At 43.3% G+C, this 16229-nt stretch overlaps 1 protein-coding gene across 3 annotated transcripts; it reads right to left on the reverse strand.

Moving 5' to 3' along the window:
- Window positions 1-1046: 1046 nt before the first annotated feature.
- Window positions 1047-15907, reverse strand: LOC137956044 (uncharacterized). Of its 3 annotated transcripts, none has more exons than XM_068803347.1 (7): window positions 15461-15907; window positions 15167-15351; window positions 11012-11085; window positions 2654-2803; window positions 2213-2498; window positions 1716-1949; window positions 1047-1575 (listed from the first exon to the last, which is right to left on the reverse strand). In XM_068803347.1, exons 2-7 carry the CDS (start codon window positions 15311-15313, stop codon window positions 1198-1200), a joined length of 1269 nt encoding a protein of 422 aa, XP_068659448.1. In that variant the 5' UTR covers window positions 15314-15351; window positions 15461-15907; the 3' UTR covers window positions 1047-1197. The 3 variants fall into 3 exon arrangements, with proteins under 3 accessions (XP_068659448.1, XP_068659447.1, XP_068659449.1); XM_068803346.1 differs by having other exon boundaries at window positions 15167-15355; XM_068803348.1 differs by having other exon boundaries at window positions 15167-15372.
- Window positions 15908-16229: the final 322 nt, after the last annotated feature.

The following is a 16229-nucleotide window of genomic DNA, read 5'->3' on the forward strand; positions in this document are numbered from 1 at the left end:
TACGAGCCGATAGCTGCTGTTTGATGAAATACCAATATGAGTAATGGCCGACAAACGATGGAGCTGGCAACTCTGGTGTTCACATACACCAGAGTCTTGAATTGGACTGCCCCTGCCCCATCTCCGCCGCCCTCTACCAGTGCCATTCGAGGTTAAACCAGTCCGACTTCAGTCCCCGGCAGCCCCAAAGCAAAGAGGCCGAAGCCGGTCGAGCGCGCTTGACGTGTTGTGTCAAATGGACAGCTTGCGAGTCCCCGTATCCCAAGACATGTCTGCTTCTCTTCTTCTGGAGTGCACCGATCCGGAGACCTGGTCCAGGGGATGCAGGTGCATCAACACATGAAGCGGAGCCGCCCGCTGTTGGAACTCTCCTTGTGCAACCGCTTGCTGCTGATCTACGCAGCCTGTGGTAGATTAGATGCAGCCCACAATCTCTTTGATGCAGTGCCTGTATTTAAGTATGGATGCTTGGAGGGTGCACGAGCTGTTTTCAATCGGATGACTCGTCCAAATACTGTCGCTTGGACATGTCGGCTTGCTGGTTATTGTGGTGGAGGACTCATCGACGACGCCCTTGAAGCCTGCAGGGAGATGGGGAGCTCCGGGACGAAGAAAACCCATTTTACGCTCTCAAGTACTAGTCAAAGTGGGTGGTTGAGACAGATCCATGCGTGCACAACAGCCCGGTGAGCATGTATGAAAATGCGGTCTGCTGAGAGATGTAAAGGTAAAGGCATTTGAGATTGCTCCTACAAAGAAAAACACGGTTTGTTGGAGTGCTCTGCTTGATAGTTAAATGCTACATGGGCACCATGAGAAAGCTATCTAGTTACTGTATGATATGAAGAACTTTAGCATGATGAGTCAGAAAGTTAATGTATTGAGAGAAGCTTTTGGGAATTGAATTACAGGTTATGCACCAGGCAGTTTTGAGCTTATCAAATTCAATTCTATAGAACACTGTAATTCTCATTCCCTCGTCTGCTGATTTTTTGTCGAGGGAAAGATTATACATGCTTAATCCAGCAATCGTTAAAAAGCAGACGTACACCAAGTTCGAGCAATCTCTATAAACAATATTAATACAAGAACAGTTGCATTGCTACTTGAAACTATATGTATAAGAAATGCAAATAAAATTGCTACTTCCAGGGCTTGGGTCTGCTGAAAGGGTAAAGTACGATGATTCTGTACAAGTTATTGTGTACTGCTGAGGTCATTAACCGGGGCTACTTCTGATGGATAATTTGTTAAATCCATGTCGATCAGAGACAGATCATATGGCTGTGCAAGAGAACCTGAAGCATCCATCAGTAGTGCAGACTTCATCACTTCTGAAACGGCAGTGCCATGCTGTGCTGTTGTGGTGCTGACCCTCTGAGGCGTGCTAGATTCAGAAGATGAAGCACTGGACACTTGTATATCATCAATCTTGCTCCCAAACATATGTTTGTTTCTATTCACGGCATCCATCTCCTGACCAGTTGGCACAAAAGTACGAGACCTGTACTTCGTCGCTCCCTCATCACCCTCACTACTATTATAAAGAACATAATCATGATATGTTGGTGCAAACTGCAAGATTCACACAGAATAAAATTGATTTCAGCGGGTCAGCTCATCTCAAGAAACAATACAGCGCAAAACACAAACACTCCCGACTTCATAGGCTAGTAAACATAATAACGTCATGGCAATCAAGTATCAACACCTACCTGATGGACAGTGTCATGATAGAAGTCGTTGAACTTAAAGGCATGGGCCAGACTTCTGGTGAAGCCACCACGACCACCAATGTTTGCACCTGCATACTCTTTATATGGAAATGCATACAAGTGGCCTACTGCAGCAACTAGCATCTCCACACATATGATGAGATTTTGGAATTCAGCAGCCTCTTCAGCATTGCTTATGAATCCAGACTTGGCCGCAAGAAAAACTATGACACCCTTGGAATGAGAATAAACAGGAATTTCCAAAGTCAATGAATAATATTTAGAAACAGAGAGGGATTCGGGACTCTTAAAGCTCCAACAGATCATAACACTTATCTACCAGATCAAGGAATATAAGTTGCCCATTTTTTATTTCTTTTATTTCTTTTTCCCACCTCCCCTTGCCGAGGTTCAGGAGCAGTGGGATACAACTGAAATTTAATATCAAGACCATCTTTAATCATATCAATATGCAAGCACGAAGAAGTTAAGGATACCTGCCAGTATGTGAGAAACACAACTGATTTTATCATGATAAACTTTGGAACTGGATTAAACGGGCGAAGAAGATCTCTGCATGCCATATAGAACAAGGCCAATGCGTAGAGCGCCATGGAGTAAGAGATTGTATAGATGATTGTGAAGTACAAATATGCTTGATTAGCACTAAAATTTCCGTCCTCATATTTCCCTTTGGCGTAGAGCATAAATGTAGCAGCAACTAAGATTGGTTTCAAAATCACAAATTGCAGACACCCTTGCTTGCACCGCCTTATAAAACGCCTACTCAACCATGCACCGAAGAAATAATGTTGTTTAATAATAAGCAAGATTATACATAGGTACAGAGGTATTTCCAAGACAATTAGTGACATGCAGAAAATTAAAGACATCATATAGAGGGCAAAAATATTTAACTGATGTATTGAGAGACAGACCCATCAAGAGGAATAGGAGGAAAGCAGCAAGTCATAAGGCACCAAGATGGCTTCAACACACGGCCACTTAAACTTAACACAACGGCAGCAGGACCTCCCACCCAGGCCAGGCACAGTGACAGGAAATTATAGATGACCCAAGCTTCGTATCTGAAACAGTACCAAAGAAGAATATCCAGATCACATCAGACATCCAAGATCATCCAGTGCTAGTATTAATAACATGGCCTAAATCCTTCCAATAGAACTACTCCAATCAGGAAACCTAGCCTTTTCTAAAACATAATTAGCTTAATACGCCACAACAAACTCACAGCAAGAAGGCAAGCAATCTGCTGTCTGGCTGGAACAGAAACAGACATTTTTGTGGCATTTCCTTTCACATGAATGTCTATCCACTAGGATTTCACCAGACTTCACAGTAAACCAAGGAAATCCTAATCTCTGTACAGGTTAAGCTCATATGCTATGTGTTTTCTGACAATGAAAACTATGTAATCTTTAAAGTGTTCATAATTTAATCCACCATTACAAGAAAGAACTCCATGCTGTACAATGATAAAACATACATAACATCAATAGAAAAATATATGATGAACACAACTTAAAACCTTAGCAACTGAAGCATCAATGTATTCTTCAAGCACTTACTTGAAGGAAATCACAAAATCAAAAGAAACTACTCTGAATTAGCTAAGATACTGGGTTTGGAGCATTTAACTACTTACAACTTATGAGGCGATTTCAGGTGCGATTTGCGAGAGGAAAGCGATCGTGAGAGGAGAGAGAAAGCTATGAGCGTAATGCGCACTTGAGCGACGTGTAACGTGCGCCGATTTTTGAAAATGAGCCGGGACCCTTCTCCGGTCATCATCCCCACGGCCGGTGACCGGAACCCACGACGATGGATTTCCGGCAAGGACACATCCACCTTCTCCGACACCGATCAACGGAAAGACGACATCTCACCAAGAAGACACAGAAGATCTGAGCGAGAAAAATGTCACTCTAGACGCTCAAAAAACTCGGAGCTCCCCTTCGACGAGTCTCTGAAACCTCTTACGGAAAGTTTCGACGCCAGCTGGAAAACGATCTCCTGGTGAAAGAAGAGGAACCATCCTTTCCGTTTCAGTTACGGAAAGAACAAAGTTACAGTGGAGATAGTCGCCTAGAGATTCGAATAGGTGATTCGCATCTCCTCTGTTGTCGGATCGAAGATGTCCTTCATTTGTGTTCCAATGGAAGTCATTTCATGCTACGTTCTTCAATTCCAACGAGTCAGAAACGAAGCCAATTGAACCCGTGAACTTTGGACACGCGATTCGATTTTCTTCCTGTCAGAGAGCTCCTTTCGGGGACGAAGAGTGTCATGTCGTTCATCGCCATGGCCCAACAGTGCTTGCCAGGATCTATATTCCCAAGGCCACCAACTCGGGATTCGGCTGGAAGGAGTTTGCAGAAGCCATCCGGAGCCTCTCTCAGGCGCCAACTTCAACAGGGGGAGCTCCCAACTCCAGCAACAACACTCCCCCCCCCCTTATTTTCGAAACCCACCAGAGACAAAAAAAACCCCTGAACCCACCTCTCCCTCCAATCAGCTCTCCCCTTCCTTCGAAATCCCCTAACCCAACCATTCAAAACCTTTTTCCAGGCCATCATGTCCCAACACACCTTCACTCAGAAACATCCAAATCCCTCCCAACTTGCTCCATAAAGGGCGACAATCTCTGGCCCGCTCTATCCTCGTCCACACCTCCCCCAGTATCGTCAAAACCAACATCCTTCAATGGCTGACCGATGAGCTTCACCTCCCCTACACGCCCAAAATTTCCTACCTCAACCCCCAATCCTGGCTTGTTCATTTTGAAACCCAACAAGAGTCGTCTGCTGCCCTTGCTCTCACACCCCACACCCCCTTGGGCATCATTGGGATATCAGAATGGCTCCCCTCGACTCCTTCTAGTCAATTTGGGCAATGGGCTACAATCACCGGACTCCCTGCGGAATTATGGCACAATGACGTTCTCACGAGCATCATCTCAGAGTTTGGCGCCATAATTGCTCTGGACCCTCTTACTGAACACTGGCATCGCCTTGATGAGGCCCGGATCCTCATCAATTCTTTCGTCCTTGCGAAGGACACTACTTCCGATGCATTATGGTGGATAATGCCCAATTCTGGATCCGCATTGAATTGGCAAATATGGAAGACTTAAAAAATGTGACCTCGAGTCCTGCAGCTGAATCTAGAGATTATCCACAGCCTATCCACACATCGAGAGCAGCAATCCCGGTCTCTTCTCCCTAGCAGATGCGTCCTCACCCAGTCAGTCTTACAGCTGGAGCTGATGCGATTCCAATTGCCTCCTCGATAGTCCCTCCCTTCAGCCTGCAATACCACCCACCTACCCGCCCATCTCAATCCACCACAGATTTTATCCCAAAGAATCTATCCCACAGACTTCACACCCCTCAAGCCACCACTCAGATAATGAACTCTCCCCCTCCCTCACCTCCGAGAAATTCCCACCCCAAAATTCCTTCACCTCCTCCGCTTGCCACCTACCAGCACCGGAATAGAGGTCAACCAAGACAGCTTCTCCAGGGTGGTCCCAGTGTTACTACTAGATACCCCTGCAACCCAAAGATATGGAACTTCATCCTTCCAAAACCGGGTGAAAGAGCTCAGAATTATGTGGCTGCTCTCCACACAGAACAACATAAATTTGACCCAAAAACCTGGGCCCAGATAGTGGAACTTGCCAAGGTGATGGGCACTGTCTACACAGAGCCCCTCCGAGGAGATAACCACCTGTCTGAGAAGTTCAAGAAAAAGACTAGTGATCAATGATCATTCTCTCTTGGAATATTTGTGGAATTGGATTTGTGCGTTGTCGTGCCTCAATCCGGGACCTTCTTGCCTCTACCAAGGCAAATGTTGTTATTCTTCAAGAAACCAAGACGGCTTCTCTGCCCCTTGGATATATCCGTGAGTTGTGGCCTCTTAAGGAGCCTGGATGGATTTCTGTGGATGCGATTGGATCGACTGGCGGCATTCTGATGGTATGGTACACTAATACCATTAAGGTGCTCGATCGTTGTTGTGGCACTTACTCCCTTGGAACCAAGTTGAGAGACAAAGGATCGGGGAACACTCGATGCCTTGTGGGTGTGTATGGTCCTACCAGACAGCATGAGCGACATCTCTTCTGGCATGACCTTCGAGGACTTGTCAGAGGTGGCCCATTCCTCTGATACTTACGGGTGCTTTCAATGTTCCCCGCTTCTGCAATGAGAAATCCCCGCCCTCCCGAAGAATCACTACCTCCATGAGGCTATTTGCAGACTTTATTGGCAGCTGGGATCTTGATGAGATTATCCTATCTGGGAAGACCTTCACTTGGTCAAATAGCAGATAGCCCCCCGTCCTCTCCAAGCTTGACCGCTTCTTAGCCAACAATGACTAGCTCCAGTTATTCAACAATGCTGCCGGCAAAGTTCTCAATAGGATCGTTTCCAATCACTAGCCGATTATGGTTGATACCCACTTCAGCAGTTGCCCAACCCAAACACCCCCCCCCCCTCACACACACACTCACTATTCCCTTTCAGAATCAACAATGTTTGGATGGCGGACCCCTCTTTTGACCCCTCTATCCATTCCTTCTGGGAGAGAATGGTCGTGGCTGGCCCGAGCGGGTGGACTTTCCCAGCCAAGCTCAAGATGATGAAGCCGTTGCTACGATACTAGGCCTCTGCAAGAAAGGCCTCTTCCTCAGCCGAGAGAGCCTCTGTCCTTTCTCAGATTGCCACTCTTGACTCTGAGGAGGAATCTAGAAGCCTCTCTTCCTCGGAAGTAACCTAGAGATATGCTCTCCAAGGGCAAATGCAGTCCTTCGCTCATAGTGAGCTATTGCATTGGAAGCAACGTGCAAGATTTAAGTGGCTCGCTGATGGGGATGCCAATACTAAATTCTTCCATACAGTCGCCTCTGCACAGAGAAGACCGAAGCGCATCACCACGCTCAACGTCAATGGTAAGATTACCTCGGATTGATCCTTTATTTCAGACTCACTGGTGAACTTTTCTGCAAATTTATATTCTGATTGCCAGCCAGTTCACCCGTTCTTTGAAAGAGATCATTTCCAAGTCATTCCTTCGACTGCAGCTAGTCTCATTGAGCTCCCTTTCTCCAGTAAGGAAATTGAAAAAGCAACACTAGGTCTTCCTTTGGATCGCGCTCCGGGCCCGGATGGTTTCAACGGGGAATTCTATCACTGATGTTGTCCCTTCATTAGAGACGACATTGTCTGCATGGTCCACTCATTCTATCAACATGGCATCAGATTTAGGAGCATCAGAGCTTCGATTATTGTCCTCATTCCTAAAAAAGAAGGGGCAGAACTTCCATCTGACTTCCGATCGATCAGTCTCACCACCAGTGCCTACAAGGTGCTTGTGCGCCTCCTTGCCAATCGCCTCAGGGCGGTTCTCCCTATTGTCATTCATCATGGCCAGAGCGTTTTTATCAAATGAAGGAATATATTAGATTCGGCCATGGCATGTCACAAGCTCATCCACCATTTTAAGGCTTTAAAGCTCCCCAGATTCATCCTAAAGCTTGATTTCAAGAAAGCCTTTGACAAATTTTATTGGAAGCTTTTGGACACTCTCTTGGGGAAGAGATGGGATTCAGGGAAAAATGGCACTTCTGGATTCAAAGTTGCATCTCCTCTGCAACCTACTTCGTTCTTCTCAACAAAACAGCCTACAGGTATTTTAAGGGATCTAGAGGAATCAGGCAAGGAGACCCCATTGCACCTTTGCTCTTCAATGTGGTAGCAGAATATCTATCATCTTTGATCCATTCAGCCAAGAACGTGGGTTGGCTCCTCCCCACGATGGACTGTGCAGCCTTTGATGTGTCGATCCTTCAATTTGCAAACGATACTATTTGTTTTAGGGTTGGTACTATGGATTAGATCCGAAAACTGCGTTTTGTATTGGGACTATTTGAATTGGCTTCTGGTCAGAACATTAACTGGAAGAAAACCACCCTCCTAGGCTATCATATCGACTCATCTGTGCTTTGGGGTATGGCTGACTATTTGTGCTTCAGTGGGAAATTTGCCAATTACATATCTTGGATTCCCAATCTTTGACTTACGGCCTTCAGCGACGCTTTGGTCCTCCCTTATTGAGAAATTTGAAAAGAGACTAACTACTTGGAGGGGCAAGCTTTTATCTACTGCAGGGCAACTCACTCTCCTCAAGTCTTGTTTGGTAAGACTGCCAAACTATTTATTATCCTTCATGCACTGTCCGGCCTCTATTAGTTGTAGATTGATGCCATTTGTCGGCGTTTTCTTTGCAAAGGATCAAATGACACCTTCAGATATCATTTGGTGAGTTGGAAGGATAGTTGCAGGCCCCGCAATCGGGGTGGCTTAGGCATCCGGCCTATGAAGGAGATGAACAATGCCCTTATGCTCAAATGGATCTGAAACTTCAACATCAAGCACAACAGCCTATGGGGAGATATGGTTAGGTTCTATCTTCAACCTTCGGGTGCCTGGTGGAGGGAGAATAGTGCTACTCGCCTAGTATCCCCGATATGGAAATCAATTCAAAAGCTCCTCCCAATTTTCAGAGATGCAACTTCCTTTCACACAGGCAATGGAAGGACCCACTCTTTTGGTCGGATGAATGGTGCGGCCCCCACCCCCTCTCCGAGGATTTCACGAAGCTCTTTAGGGTGGCGAGGGACCTCTCTTGCTCAGTGGCTGATTCTTGACGAGATCGCAAATGGATTCTCACGTTTCGCCGGGGATTAAATGATGAGGAAACTTTGGCTTTTTGCTCTCTCCTCTCTAGACTCAGCAGCATTACTATTCGTGAGCATGTAGTTGATAAACTGACATGGAAACCCAGCATTAACGGCCGATTCACAGTTGCATCCGCCTACTCTCATATTAGAAAGCAAGATTACAGCATGCATGAGCACAAGGCAAACCTAGCACAAAAGCTCTCAGCGCCTAATAAAATCAAATTCTTCGTGTGGACGGCCATCAGGGAACAGATTCTCACCTCTGACAACCTCCATAAAAGAGGCTACACAGCCCCCGATCGTACTTGTCCCCTTTGTCGTGTGTGCAACGAGACAGTCCAGCATGTTCTCTTACATTGTGATTTTTCTTGGCAAGTCTGAATGAAGATATTTCAGAAGATTGGACTCCAAATGGGGCTTCATCAGGACCTTTTTGGCACCTATGAGATAGTTATGGGGATCCGCCTTCCTAGGTTGGGCAAGATAATTCTCTTGGCATGCCTTGTGCATGTCCCATGGTGCCTATGGCTCGAATGAAATAATCGAATATTCAACTCCAAAGCTAACACCCCGGATAATACAGCTTCTTAGGCAGTGGGCCTTATCTCGAGTTGGTTACATACTAGGAAGGAGTTTGCCTCTCTATCGGGTGTTTCCCTTCGAAAAAACTGGGGTTTGATCGTGCATATGGCGGGCCCCTGCAGGAATTTGTTATGGCCACCTGGGATCCTCCCCCTTGCAACTACATCAAACTCAATTTTGATGGCAGTGCTCTAGGCTGTCTTGGGCCGGCTGGAGCTAGTGGTGTTTTCACAGACAGCAGTGGAGACCCTATTTTATCCTATGCTAGGCCGGTGGGTATTGTTGACTCAAATACTACTAAAGTGAGTGCTCTTCTATTCGGCCTCCAAATCTTCAAAGAGCGTCTCCATGGCAAGCTGCTTATCGAAGGAGACTCAAAGACTGTCATCAACTGGTGTTCAAAAGATAGCTCCCCTCTTGGCGGCACTGGCCAACCACTGATTGTATTGCTAACATTGTGTCATCCATTCATTGTAATTAGAACCTCGTTCCTAGCCAATTATTTGGCTAATAAATTGGCAAAATTCGGACCCTCCCAGCAATCTCACATTGTTTGGGAAGGCTTCCCCCCTTGTAATATGCTCGTTTGAGCTCCCTCTTAATAAAATTCAGCATCATTTAAAAAAAAAAAAAGTACTTACAACTTATGGGCAGAAAAATAGAGAGAAACGGCTGAGCCAAACTAGGAACCTATTTGTTGTCATGAAGCAACTTATTAACAAAAGCCTTTGAAAGCAACTTATCAACAAAGCCTTTGAAACTTCATATCAAAGATTATCCCACTTGCAACACCTAGGGGTGACCTTGCCAAGTCGTCTGAGATTTTCAGGGGGCAAGAAGCTACATATGTCAGAGTGGTTCCGTCCACTCTTGTAGGTGGTAGCTTTCCGCACTTAACAGATTGGTCTTTTGGGTGTATTGGCTAGCCGCTGTCATGGTATCAGAGTTGGGCAGGCCACGTCCCGCGTTTGAATCCCGTGAGAGGCGGTAGAGAATGGGCGGGGTGGGTACCAGAGTGGTTTCGTCCACTCTTGTAGGCGGTAGCTTTCCGCACCTAACAGATCGGTCTGTTGGGTGTATTGGCTAGCCGCTGTCATGGGAGGGTGGGTGTCAGAGTGGTTCCGTCCACTCTTGTAGGCGGTAGCTTTCTGCACATAACAGATCGGTCTTTTGGGTGTATTGGCTAGCCGTTGTCAACATACCCTATAGAAAATGACGTTATACAATCTTATGCTCAAGACATCCTGAGACAGTGAAAACCCAAGAGAAGACATCTTGGGATGGCAAAAAGTTCAAGAACAATAAATTCTCACCTTCTCCCAAAAACTATACTAACAAAGGATATTGTAAAAGTTTTTTTTACTTTATGACATTTTTTAATTAAAACATGTGGAACTATCATGTTTACTACAAATTTCTTTATTTACCTAATGCTATAACACATAGATCTAGAGTGAATAGCCCCAAAAGATTCCAGTTGTGCTGGACTACAAATACAAAAAAAATAGTAACCCCAATGGTAATCAGCTTTAAATCCACCAAATATGTACTAAGCCCTCTACCTATGATGAGTCATTCAATTTCATATTTTCAATGCAGTACATATTTATGAAAGCTCAAACCATGCCTCAAGAAAACAATAGTCCTGCACGTGATCCGATCAGATAGTTTTCTATCTTAGAGACTTGGTGGTAGTAATCCCTACATCTCTCCATGGGCACAAGAGAGACAAGCAACATGAAGACACCAACAGCAAAAAAACTTACACATCCCAAGTAAATCTTAAGAAAAAAAAAAAAACATTGAAAACCTGATAGACATTTTTGAACAAACATATTACAACTGTGATAAATGATCAATTGAAGTTGAATTTGCTCACCCCTTGAAATGAAATTCAAGCAGAGAGCTGTTATTTCTGATAGAAGACATGGAAATGCAACAAACTTACACTTCTCTAATTGAATTGAAATAGATTGAGCTTTCATTTAAGACAAGAGAAAGGAAAGACATCAGGGCGTAAACCTGTGAAGAAAGTCATATCAACAAGTTAGAACGAGTTCTCATTACATACAAGCATAAAATAACCAACTAAAGAAACAGTACAAATATCTCAAATAGAAGGACAAAAGTAAGGATGTTAAGAAAAAAAAGTATCACTTAAAAACACACAGAAGAAAATAAATCCATATACATATAGATTCATATGTCCAAATTCCTCAGTAGTAGATCAGGCACATGACTCAGCAAGTCATGTGTGTATTCCAAACTTCTGCAAGCAAGTTTCTCTGACTAAAACATATACAACACCAGCAACAATACTTGCATGTTGAAAATGAAACCAGAAAGTTGAAAGAAATTCAACAAGATAGTTCAACAAGTGGTGTCCTCAAGAACAACAAACCCCTGCACATCTTATCCAATGTACGCAATGATGTTTATTTTCTTCTGCCCACCTTCCTAACACATCCTACTTAAAATAGACAGATAAAGCTGATGTTGTTGATAGGAACTTCCTAGAAAGTACTGATATAGCAACACTGCCGGAGATCCAAACAGTCGAGAACCAGATAAAACAATGTAACAACAAACAGGTAATTACCACAAAAGAGTTTTTTTTCTTTTTTGAACTTGAAAAAGATTTATTAATAAAATCAATTTTAAGGCACAAGGAGGGAGTAAATCCTTTTTTTTATAAAAGGTGATTTTATTAAAAGAAAGAACCAAAAGAAACAAAAAAGGGGGAGCTAACCCCGAACAACAAGAGAAAGGGGATGGAGACCCCAAACACAGGAGCAGGGCAAGAGACACCACCCTTAGCTAACACATCTGAAGAGCTGCCTGCAGCCTGCAAAACGTGCTACCAAGATATCTGATGTAGGAAACAAATTGACTTAACTTCATCAAGTATGTGCCTTATCTTCCATTGGAGAGAAGAGTCTCCATGAAACCATTTTATTGCTAGAGAAGATTTTTCTTCAATAATCATTGGGTTGCTGAAATGCTGAGAATATAAGTTAACTCCTGCTAGAAATGCTTTAGTTAGAGCTGGTTAATACCCAAATCCTGCCCACCCTCACAGAACTCCAAAAGTCTCCACCAAGGTGACCCACTTTCCCCCTTCTTTTGAACATTGCTGGCTAAGCTACACACAGTTTCCATGGTTGACAACAGCCGGGCAAGCTAAGCACAATATCTGATTGACCCTACCTCGATATCCCTACTATACAATTTGTCCATGACACAATTTGCTTTTGCAAGGAATCATTTTGGAATTACTTTAACACAGAGCAAGTTATCAAGTTGAAGACACTTCTTGCTTAATTTGAGATAATTTTGGAACCAAAAGTTTAAGTTGGCAAAAACTCTTTTTAAGCTACAAATCATGTCAATCGCACTAGCCCCACACTATTAGCATATGTCTCTCTCCCGAGGTCCATTAAATTTCACCAGCAACTCCTAGGGCAATTCGGGCCGTGCTAAAGAAAGAGGCATATTCAGAGACTCCTGAGGTAATATCCTCCTTGTATTCTCCATACCTTTTGATTAGTTTGACACTATGGCTTCAGGATCTTAGACTCTATGCCAATGGTCTCTCTACACTTCTCATGGAAGGTGGCACTGCTATTGTCATCAGCTGTGCCAATGAGAACAAAAGCCCCCCAGGATCCTTTTTTTTTTAAATGAACCTGGACATTACACCGTTAAACATCCTTAGAAGTCCCAACAACATTGTTGATGAATTGGCTAGGAGCCACCCCAAAATACTTCACTATGAAGCCAGCCCTTCCATTTTGACCTTTGACTTTGCTTTGTTGTTCATTTCTTCTAGGTTTTTCACATTGAGCGTCTTCCAACCATATACCTTGGTTTGCTGCTTTTACCACTGTTCCAGTCAAGACCTTGGGAATTCCATCCTGGAGAAGATGAAAGGCGACTCTCCCCCGAGAATGGTAAACTTCTAGATAAAGCCAGGCACATCTCCTAACTCAAGTCCAGTCTTTAAAACCTTCATATTCATTTTCTCTCCTTCCTCCATCCCATAGAAGTACTTAATAGAAATGAAGCTTTGGAAAGACGATACCATTGGCACGATGCTTCCAACACACTTAGTTATCACCTTGTTAACTGGAAAAAAGCTTTTCCTTACAAAAAAAAAAAAGGGCGCTTGGGCATTAAGAGGGTTAAACTTAATGCCCAAGACAAAGCTTAATGCCCAACTTGACCACTTGCTCTGATTATGATAAGCACTTCTTGCTAATTGGCTTTGGACATTTGGTGTGGATGATAGCCCTGTTTGGAGGCCTATCATAATAAAAAATAGCATCTACTTGTAAATGATTGACATCCCGCGCATACTTGTGTCCAAAGAGCATTGCCTTTGTAGCAAAGCATCTGCAGTTTTATTAGAGATACAAGGATGGCATCCTCTGGAAAGGGCTTTGAGATTAGATTTTTGCCAGATGACTGGCAAGTGATGTTGGGACGTGAGCCTAAGAAGTTTAAATGATTAAGAGGCACTCTTAATGACTCTGCTTTTTGAAGGCCTTTACATTCCAGACTAGGGGCATATAAAAATTGTAATGAAACGGGACATGCATGGTACATTCAATGTGCCCTCACACTATGCTATCTCTTTTCTTTTCTTTTCTTTTTTTGAAAAAGAACAATATACCATCTTTTTATACTTAAGCTTCCAACTGTGGCATCATTTCTCCCTCAAATGGAAGCTTAAGACCCCCTACCTTGAGTTTTTTCAATAGATGTACAGTTAAGAATGAAATCCTAACCATTGATTATATTAAAAGAAGAGGTATGCACTTTGCCAGTAAATTGTGCAAGCTTTGTGATGCTGAAGATGAAACTATTGACCATTCCTAAATGGCCTCTCCCATTAATTTTGGAGTTCCATTCTCAAAGTTTGGTATTAGGTTGTGTTTCACAGCCTTCTTTGAAGATTTCATTCAGAAAATCATTGATGGCCTTTACTTGACCAGGAAAGTTTTAATGGGCATCCTTAATGGTGGTTCCTTGGAGCACATAAAAAGAGATGAATTAATGAGTATTACCCAATAAGGCTTCCTCCCTCGGCAGTATTTCAGAAAAAAGCTCTGCACCAAATTGTTTTGTGGGTAGGTTGATGGAAAGAATTCCAGGACTCCCTAAGTGCCTAAAAATAAGGAAACTAGAGATAAGTGGCATATACTCATATCACCACTCTCATACTCTCCTTGGGTCCCTCTCAGAAGCTAGCTCAATCAAACTTCAAACTTAATTTTGATAGGAGTTAAATGAAATCCAGTTCCATCGACCTACGGTTTCTTTAAGATGATGGAACTATCCTCCTCTCTTACTTGAGTCTTCTGGGCGTCGCAGAAAACATGGAGGCTGAACTGATGGTCACTTCTTTGGAGGCTGAGAATCCACAAGGAGAAGTTCACAGGCTCCCATGAAGTTGAGGCAACTAAATGGTAGTGATCAATTAGTGTTCACATGCCTAGACTCCCCATGGCCTATGGCATCTCCAGACTATTATTGTGCTGATTCAAGATATTGAGTTCTGGCCTGCAAGTCTCTTGGTCTCATAACCCCAAATTGACAATAATCTTACAGGCAGTCTCGCTAGAGAGAGGCTGAGCAACAACTCTTCCTAGTGAGATAGCTGGAATCTACCCTGGTACAATGCTGTTTTTTTCTTCTTGATTTTTTTAATGCAGCAGTTTTGATTTGCTTGTTGTTTGCTATTTAGTTGCAGATCTGCTATGATTGTTTTTTCTCCATACTAAGCTTTAATAAAGTACTCGTTGATCCAAAAAAAAATAAAAAATTGACACATCTCCACAGAAAATTCATCAGGATATACATAGGCTCCCACAGTGTCGATTACTGAGATAACTAAGCAGCCTATGTTCAGATAAAAATTAATGTAGAACAATAAGCACGTCTACGCAAACCAAATAACACAGGATTATCTCATAGTCTGAACTTTCCCGTAGAATTGACATGCATCAACAGTCACTCAAGCATGTCACAAAGAATCTTGACATGATAAAAAAGTAAAATGCAAAGAAAAAATAAAAAACTAAAGTGGAAAGAAGCTGCGTACCGGGACCATGAAAATTATCCGAACTATGTAACGCTGATAGGTAGGTTCTGTATAATTTAAAAGATGTCTGTATATGTGCATGATGGCAAGAATAATTGCCCCGACCATACAGGGAAAGGCAATGATGATGAAGTAAACTGGCGCCATTTGATTCTCACCATGCACAGGAGTGTTTGGAGTAGGGACTGTCTGACAAAAAGGAGAAACTGCAGTCAAAATGTAACAGCTCCAGAATTTGCAATGTAAAACGCCTGACTTGCAAGTAAAAAGAGGGATAAGTGACCTGAAATCTACCTGGGATGTATTCAACCCTCAAAACTCCTCTCCCTGCCTTTGAAGCATAGAATAGTGCATCCAACCATCACGCGAGAAGTATAGAGGGTTGGAATTAAAGCGATTACAGAAATCCTAAAACGTATGAAAGAAAAGCAGGGGTCTACAGAGGAAATCGTCCTGCTATTAAAACCCACGCAGGAATTGACTAAAGAGAGGAATAAAAGGAGAAGATTATTGGTATAATAAAAGGAAAAAAAAACGACAAAGCTGCGAAGATCAATGAATGGAACAGTCTAGGGTTTGTAGTATACCTACAATGCATGTCTTAGTACAATGAGACCTAAGATAGGAGGAAAGACTGAAGCGAAGGAAGAGGAGAACGGACAAGGTGACGAGTGAGGGGTCAACATTGGATTAGATAGCACACCGGAGAAAAGGAGAAGGCGGCGGCTGGGCTTGTCCCTTTTTTATTTCTTTAATTTTGTTGACGCTAATTGTCCGTGTTTTACTTTGATATGATTTAACTTTTTTCTTTCAAACGGTAACCACTATCCTCCATATTCCATGAAAATTGAAATTTGACACAGGAGAAGGACATGCGTTTGGCTTTTTCTGTTCTTCTAGTAACGTATAGTCCCAGAGTCACGATTGCTATCCGGCAGAGGCGCCCAGCCCACGGCCAGCCACCAAGCCCAGCTGTGAACACTCTGGAGTCCGTTTATTTATTTCTTACGGATTTTCTAAGCCTCGACTCTTCATCAGATCTTACCGACCAGTAATGACAAGT

Source organism: Aristolochia californica, unplaced genomic scaffold, assembly GCF_029961685.1.
Source record: "Aristolochia californica isolate CCGP_79_NKW_82.1479 unplaced genomic scaffold, dmAriCali1.0.hap1 SCAF_2, whole genome shotgun sequence".
Lineage (NCBI taxonomy): Eukaryota > Viridiplantae > Streptophyta > Magnoliopsida > Piperales > Aristolochiaceae > Aristolochia > Aristolochia californica.